Source organism: Myotis davidii, unplaced genomic scaffold (genome assembly GCF_000327345.1).
Source record: "Myotis davidii unplaced genomic scaffold, ASM32734v1 scaffold395, whole genome shotgun sequence".
Classification (NCBI taxonomy): domain Eukaryota; kingdom Metazoa; phylum Chordata; class Mammalia; order Chiroptera; family Vespertilionidae; genus Myotis; species Myotis davidii.
This window is the reverse complement of record NW_006287904.1, coordinates 653,814-662,046: the sequence shown is the minus strand read 5'-3', so window position 1 is coordinate 662,046 and position 8,233 is coordinate 653,814. Positions and strand designations below refer to the sequence as shown.

Sequence of the window (8,233 nt, the reverse complement as noted above, 5' to 3'; positions counted from 1 at the left end):
GAGAAGTAAAAGTGGTTGGCTAAAAAAAAAATGTTGCCCAATAATATTTATAGTCTGATCAACTATTTGCCCTGAAAGATGGATGAGTGGATGGGATGGATAGATGGATGGACAGAGGACAGACGCATTGATGGAGGAAGACAGGGAAGGGAGAAAGGCTGCAGGGATTATATGAATGAATGTCAGAGAAACATGTGTTTCCCATAAGCTCTCAGTATTGAGTATCTGATGGGTTAGGAGTGAGGGGATGAGGTTAATGTACTTTTAATTTTAAAATTTTGCATATTGTTGGATTATTTGAATTTTTGATAAGGAACATATACTGCTTTTATAATTAAAATCATTGAATAGGGAGTTGTTTTTTTAATTGAGGGAATAGCATGTACCCTTCTTTCAACCTGAGTGAATGCTGAACAATCTAATTGAGTCTTCTCCCGTCTCCATGGGTAAACCTTGGCTCATTATTTCTCTCTGCATTTCAGTTCTTCTCTCCCATGGGACCAATAATAACGACCCTTTAGACAGACAAATTCTAGGAGTATGTGCACTAAACCACTGGCGTTCATTCAAAGCAAGTCCCTAAAACACAGATTGCTGGGCCCGGGACCCAGGGTTTCTGATTCAGTGGGTCTGGGGTAGGGCCCAAGAATCTGTATTTCTAGCACATTCTCAGGTCATGCTGTACTTTGAGAACCACTGTTCTGGGGAAAGGAAACGATTGGTCCAAGACAACTAATTGGGATTAGTTATTAGACAACTAATAATGTGGGCCCTAGGAGTCAGATTTGATAAGGACCAGACCCAACCCTGTTGCTCCATAAGCACCTCCTTCCACCACAGGCTCACTCTCCAGCACCTGCCAGAGGAGGAGGAACTGTCCTCTGAGACTGCACACCGGGGACCCGAGAAATCAGCCCCAAGGAAGTCAGGCTCCAGGCTGTCAAGGGAAGGAAACTCACCCTCTGAAAAGATGATGTGGTCATTGCACTCATCCGTGTTACAGGAACACATGAAGAAAGTCTCGCCATCCACTTTCTTCTCTTTCATAATACACTTCGGAGAAGCGGCATCTTCAAGAACAAACCCATGGTAGACGAGCGCGGGGTCGTGGCAGACCGTCTCTAGTGTTATGTTCTCATCATTTTTCCTCCTGGGGTGCAGAGGAGATGGGGATGGGGAGTAGAGAAAGAGAGAAGGGATGAATGGGGTCTCTGGACAGAAAAGCAATCTGGAATGTATTTCCTTCATCAAGCTGTTTCTCAGAAGGGCATCTGGTTCCTGTTTTGCAGCATTAACAGGTTGCCTATAGTCCCCTGTGCTTTCTCTACTCATTTCAGTTTTTCCTTTGCTTATTCCCCGAGCCCACTTATGATCATAAACGTGAGCGCTTACATCGGGGGCTATCCTGTCAGAGGAGTTGGCACACTGTCTTAATTCAGTTGTTAAAGGGGAAGGCACAGGAAACAGAAGACTGCTGGCTCCCCAGGATGGTTTCAAACCTTCCATCCTGAGTGTACTGCCAGGCCCACATGGCATCTCTAGGTTATGGGGCAGAACCAGGGTCTGTCTAGCTAACTTGTTCTCAAAGGGCATGTCTGGGGAAGTAGTTGCGGTTCCTCTTTCCTTGTTTGCTGGGCACCGTGAGTGAGGGCATGTTCCATGTCAGCAGCTGGCTGTGCTGAGAAAACGGAAGATACCTCCTAGATAAAGAACTGCAGTTTCCAAAATTACAGAATTACAGAAAGGAACAGAAGGGGGGAGGACTAAAACCCATGGGAAAGCCCTGCAAGATTTCACTTACAGTTCAGTGAAATATTTTACGCTGCCATAAATGAATTGTGTCCACATTTTTTGTTCCTTTACATCACATATTGGGAGCCTCACTCAGCTACAGGCTCAGCGACTCTCTCACATTTTGCTTGGGTCCTGTGAAGTGCTCAATTAGTTCTACGTGTACACGGCATCTAATACTGACATGATTAATACCCGCTATTATCATTGCAGAAGCCAAAAGAAACCTCTGGCATCCTTGGAAAGTGCATTGCTTCTCTGCCTGCTTCCCTCTGCTCCCCTCAAAACCCTGCCATCTTGGGTGACTGTGTTGGTCTGATATCCTTCCTCCCATCTTCCCCTTTTCAGATGCAAAATAGCTGTTGTCTTAAACAGCATCTCTAAATCTGGAGGGGAAATCAGGCCTTACATGACACGATCGGTCCAGTCAGGTTTGCACATGTAATCTTCCCTGGGAAGGATCCTGAGTGCATGCAGATGAGTGCATCTGTGCCAGCATATACTGGCACACACTTACCAATCAACCCCCCTCACCTTCCCGCCCCTAAAAAACTCAGTGCTCACAGCAAGGAAAATAGGAGGTAGGCTGGACGCATGAAGCAGTTAAGACAGTTCTCCCCTGAAAAGAAGTGGACCCATAACCACAGGGAAACAGCAACTTGACTAATCCCCCGCTGGCTTAGGGCTTAATTCAAGGACACTGAAGAACAGTGTGTGAAGGAGGGGTAAGAGAGTAGGAATGAGGGTGAGGCTGGAATGGAGTCACGGTTGTGACATCCATGCAGCCCAGAGGCGACTCCGGCAGCAGCAGGCGTGCCACTTTGTGAAACACATCAATGGTCCTCGAACTAACACTCCAGCAGGAGCAACAGAAGCAAGGCCTTGCTACGCAGGTCCCCACTGTTAGAGGGGGAGCAAGCATCAGAACCGTCCCTCCAGGGCGGTAGCAGGGAACTCAGTGAAACTTGGCTTGGCACAGTCGCACAACAAATTATGTCTATTGGAAAATCTACCCATCCTTAACCCCAAGGTTACTGGAAAGTCGTAGCAGAAATGGTGGCCTTGAAACTAGATCACCTCCTTTCCCCCAAAGCTGTGTCTGTGAGTGTGTATGTTGCAAACGCGCGTGCATGTGTGTGTAGATGCACAGTGAGTACGCTATGCTCCCAGGGAAAAGCATGGGGTCTCTTTGTTGTGAAGCTTCTAGAGGTCAAGGAATGGGATGAGGAAGGAGTTGTGGGTGGAGCTCCTCGGCTATGACTGGGCATCTTCAGAGCCTCTTGCCTCCCACCGCCTAGCTCCTAGGGAACTAAAATCACAGAGAGGAAACTCAAATACAGTACTTGAGTCGGTCTGGGTAAAGTCCTTAGCTGCTTTCTCCACTCAGTTCTGTAACACTGCTCTCTCTGACAGCAGAGCTCACTTTGCAAACTATCTTGGGATGCAGATGAACACAGGAAGGGAAAACACAATGAAAGACAATATAGATGTTTTTGTCCAGCAACATTTGCTCTGAGCAATTGAAGAGTTTGTCAATAGCCACTGGAAAGCAGAACCACGGTCATGAAATTAATTTTGGAAAGAACTTGAACATTTTACATGAGATGGGTGCACAGTTGACATTAAATGAATGACTCAATGGATGAATGAAAAGAACACTACAGCTGATAAGGCCTTGGCATGCACGCCCTTTCATGGTGGAGGCTTTCGGTTTCTAAAACAGCCCCCTTTCCTGGTTGGGTTCCCTGGAAACAGGCAGTGAGGCCATGAGGTTTCTGTGCAGGGGGTTTTTGGACAGGCACCTGGAAGTGACCTGCACATGGAGGATTTGAACCACAACGCAGGTTGCAAATAAAGGACCCAGCTGATCCCTCAGGAGCTGTAAAGCTGGGATGGCCCATCAGAGCTGTCCCACGTTGAGGCAAAGTGGCCAGGCACTGGACCCCTGCATCATCAGTTCTAGGATACTGGCTGCCCAGGAAGAGGGGCCAAACGTGAGGAAAAGCCCAACTCCAATGCAGCAGTTCTGCTCAGTGCAAGGGAGTCCCCAGGAGGGAGTAGGGTGATCCCTTAGCAGCCAGAGCTCCAGAGGCTGATGAGGTGAGTGCCTTGGTGCTAAAGAGGGTGAGGGGGGGATAGCACAGCACCCTCTGCATGTGCCTGTCTCCTCATCAGGAGCGGGTGCCTTTACCAAGGCAGGTAAAACTAAGGCTCACTGTTCAGTACTGACTTCACAGCTGGGACATGGTGGAGACAGCAAGCTTCCTCTCCCCTACACAGTCCCACTTTCTGAGACAAGTAAAACCTCTATTCTGGTGGCCTGATTCACAATCAATCATTCAGACTTGTACTGTGAGTCAGGGAATAAGATCCTAATTTAAAAAGCCTTTTTTTTTTTTCATTAGCAGAAGTCAGCTCACACCGCAGTGATACTTAGGTACAGATGATAAATGGAGAAGAGTAGTGGAGAAGGAAGCGATGGGGTCATCAGGCGAGTGTCTCCGTCTTTCCTGCACTAGACTTGCCAGTCATCCATCCCCTCCTCACCTTTGACCCTTCCAGAGGAGGAAGTCTGTTCTGCTGTTAGGAAACCGTGATTATGAAAACGTTTAAGTATGTACTGAGCAAACTTCAGAGACTCTCCTTCTGCCCTTCAGCATTACAAAGAAAACGTTCACTGTATTTCCCACTTGAGCTATCTCAAGAGATATCATGTCCTTCAGTATCTCTCGAGAGAACCCTCGTCCTTTCTTTCCTGGAGCCACGTCTAACGGCCTCAGCCATTCTTCAGATGCCACACTTTCTAAACCTCCAATGCTGGCCCCTTTCTTCTCCACACGGTCTTTGTCAGAATTCTTTTTTCAAAAGCACTTCTCAGAACTGGACATGAATGAAGCTGGCAGCTACAGCTAACTGTCCTGGCAGGTCTGTGCTCTTCACATTCCTTTAGCTCTTAGGGGACGAGTGCATCCCCCCGTATGTACAGAAATTTGCAAGGTTTTTAGATCGCTCTATCATCAAGGCTAACGATAGGTGGTTTGGAGAAAGCCCAAAAGACTCATTCCCAAAACGGGAGGGGGAGATATGTGGGTTTACATTCTCATTTGCAACTGGTCAGGAGACACATGGGTAACTTAAAAACATGAATTCAGATAAATTCAAAACGTGAGAATATGTTTGCAAAATGTTGTATTTCATTAATGAATGTATACATTTTCATAAAATGGGAACTTACTTGATCTCTATTTTTTTTCTCTTGCTAACACTCCCAATTATAACTATGAATTAATCAGATAATTTATAAGCAGGTGTGTGTATGTGTGTATGGTAAGGTGGAAGGTGAGAGAGAGAGAGGAAGAGAGAGAGAGAAGGAGGGAGAAAGACAGAGAGTGGGGAAGGAATCTGATCCAAGGGAAATATGTAGCTCTGATGCAAGAGAAAGAAGTAGTATATAGCCCAGTGGTGTTGTGAGTGACATGGCCAATGCTTCTGACTAAGGAATGGGTTGTTTTCTGGTTCCGGAATACCTTCCCCTTTTTTGACAAGTGCTCCCCTCTTCCAACAGCCGACCTTTCGTCTCCTCTTTTTCCATAAAATGAGACTGAGGCTGTCTCAGGAAAATAAAGCTCCTAGTGTCACTGGGGGGGAGAGGAAGGGGTTGTCATTAAACGTTGAAGAGTGTCATTTTCTTCTCCTGCATAGAAGGAAGGGTCTCCAGATTTATTGCAAATATTAAAGGTCATCTGATATACTGTCACACACATAGATAGACGTGTGTGTGTATTTGAAAATGTACGGAATATCTCTGGAAACCACATCATATTTAATCAAAGGCTAATATGCAAATCGACCAAATGGTGGAATGACTGGTTGCTATGATGCACAATGACCACCAGGGGGCAGACACTCAACACAGGACCTGCCCCCAGTGGTCAGTGCACTCCCACAGGGAGTGGGCCTAAGCCAGCAGTCAGACATCCCCTGAGAGCTCCCAGACTGTGAGAGGGCACAGGCTGGGCTGAGGGACGGCTCCCCCTCCCCCAACCCCCGAGTGCATGAATCTCATGCACCAGGCCTCTAGTTTAATAATTAAAAGAGAGATGGCCTAAGAGCAAGAGAAATAGGTTGTGTCTACGCTTAGGGCATGAAGACACTGGGGCTCCACATACCACAAGCATGTGTTATTTACTGAAAAGGGGAGAAAAGATTTTTTTCAAAGGCAACCTTACCAGACAGCCACACAGACTTCATTGGGCTTCTCACAGATGGATGTGATACTGCAGTTGCTCCTGCAAGATTTCTGGTTGTCACAGGTGGAAGATCTCACGTCACAGAATTTACACAATTGTGAAAACTTGAGTGCACCATTGTTGTCGGTGATCATCATATCATTATTAACTGTGGAGGGAAAGGAAAGATACACTGAATGATTATCTAATGAATTCCTGATGATGTTATGCAATTTCAAATGAACCTGATGTCAGACAAATGAATACGAAGAAAGGCAAAATAATGCTTTCACATCTGATGAGCATTCCCTGCACCTCTACAATCCGTTAACATAAGCCATTGCAGGGGGGGGAGGGGATTTTGAGTTATTTCTTGCTTTTGTCCATGACTTCATAAGGCACTCTTTTCACACAAACCTTGTCACCCCATCAAGAAACACAGATTAGATTGGCCTATTGCATTGTTCTGGGTGCTGGGAGCACAATGAAAAGCATCCATAGGGAAATTATAGCTTAGCTGGATGGACAGTCAAGGAAACAGATGAGGGTAGGATAACCCAAAAATAGAGAGAAAGACAGAGGATGTGGAAGCCAGACAAGAGTCACCACCCAGATGGGCAGAGAGGTCACAAGGAAGCAGAGCCATGAAGTGCGAACGGGAGTTGGCTACACCCAGGAGACATTGTAGGTGAGGCAGGACTTGACCATTTTGTTCCTGACCTGCACCGGAAAGAGTTGTGGGAACTTCTTGCAAAGACTGGCTCTAACTTGAGAAAAATCAGTTGATCAACCCACACGGACAGAATGCCTCCTAGAAACAATCCCAAACACTACCAAGGCTCTGGCTTCCTGCAGGCGAGTGAAAGTTGAGTTCACCTCAAGGGTCCGCTGCCTCTCTGACTTCAGCCCTGGCCACCACCACCTCCGTCACCCATCCTCTTCCTCCTTATCCATTAATTTTTAGGACACATGGGCTATTCCTGGAAGAAGACAAGTTCCTTCCTTCCTTGGGCCTTTTCTTACTAGTCCCTATGTCTGGCTTCTTGTCACCTTTCTGGTCTCTGGTTAAAGGAGAGCTCTTCATTTATAGCAGCCTGCAAGTAACAACGACCAGGCTCCATTTTATCTTCTGTAAATCCAACTTGATCATTTACATGCTTATAATCTAGCCACCAAAAGGCAAGCTCTGTGAGACTGTATCTGCCATGGTTATATACTTTGCCAAGAAGAGGGCCTGTCGCATGGAAGAAGATATTAAAAAATACTTATTGAATAATGAGTGAAGAGATGAATACATAAAGAAATGAATATGAGAAGTTTGCATTTGGTCCTTCATACCAAGTGGGAACGAGTGTAGAACTTCTTCCCCCATATTAGGGGGTGCGTGATTATAAATGCAATATCCATTCACATCCACCAATCACATATTGAAGGCAGATTATTCTTTGCAATTCACATATTGCATGCTGAGAGGCAATAATGTATAACACCCCACTTCCCCATCATTTTCCTTGAATAGATCTATTTCTATTGGCAGTAAAGGTAATTAAAGGCATGCATTTGGAGAGCCAAGTGAGACAAGGCTATAAGGCATTTGGTCAACCAACCTGAACTTCAAGACACTAAGGAAGATCAAGTCCCTAGACCAGCGGTCGCCAACCAGTGGTCCAAAAGGTTGGCAACCGCTGACCTAGACCATGTGTGGCACCAACTGCTCCTTGCCGGTTAAGAAGTTGGGAGGTGTGCTTCTCCCAGGGATCACGCTTGGAAAAGCCTCCTCATCACCTCCTCTCGCTAAGAATGCCCCTGCCTAAACCCAGAGAAACAGTTTCCAAGCCCTCCCACAGTCCCTGTCTGTGAAATCAGATTTCTGTCATCGACACTTTACCACTCAACCCTTTTCGTCACTTGGACATAGCACCTGTTTCCTGGGTCTCTAAAAATATACACGTATATAAATTCAAGGTTTGCTTTCTTGTGGTAACATTAAATATAGAAGAAAAAATAAACCCATTCATCCCTCCCAGGCTTCAAGTTCATTTCAGGAAGTGTATTTTTAGGTAACAAACTATTTTGAAATTCTCTATGCTTAGCTAAAAATATAGGCCGAAGTGCTCTCTGAGCCTTGCGTTAAATTTGGAACTAAAGCAGCAATGAATATGTATTTTTTTTCCTGCAATGGTTAGATTTGGATCCATGTGTGAACCAATCTG

At 45.8% G+C, this 8,233-nt stretch overlaps 1 protein-coding gene across 1 annotated transcript in view; it reads right to left on the bottom strand.

The window, feature by feature from the left end:
• The window catches only part of TGFBR2 (transforming growth factor beta receptor II), a 44,671-nt gene extending 38,462 nt beyond the window's left edge, over positions 1-6,209 (bottom strand). Inside the window, exons 1-2 of the mRNA XM_015561255.1 lie at positions 6,021-6,209; positions 960-1,150 (exon numbers count right to left, since the gene is read on the bottom strand). Coding sequence (XP_015416741.1) covers positions 960-1,150; positions 6,021-6,178 — 349 coding nt within the window. The 5' untranslated portion in view covers positions 6,179-6,209. The remainder of the gene's footprint in view (positions 1-959; positions 1,151-6,020) is intronic.
• Between the last annotated feature and the right edge of the window lie 2,024 nt (positions 6,210-8,233).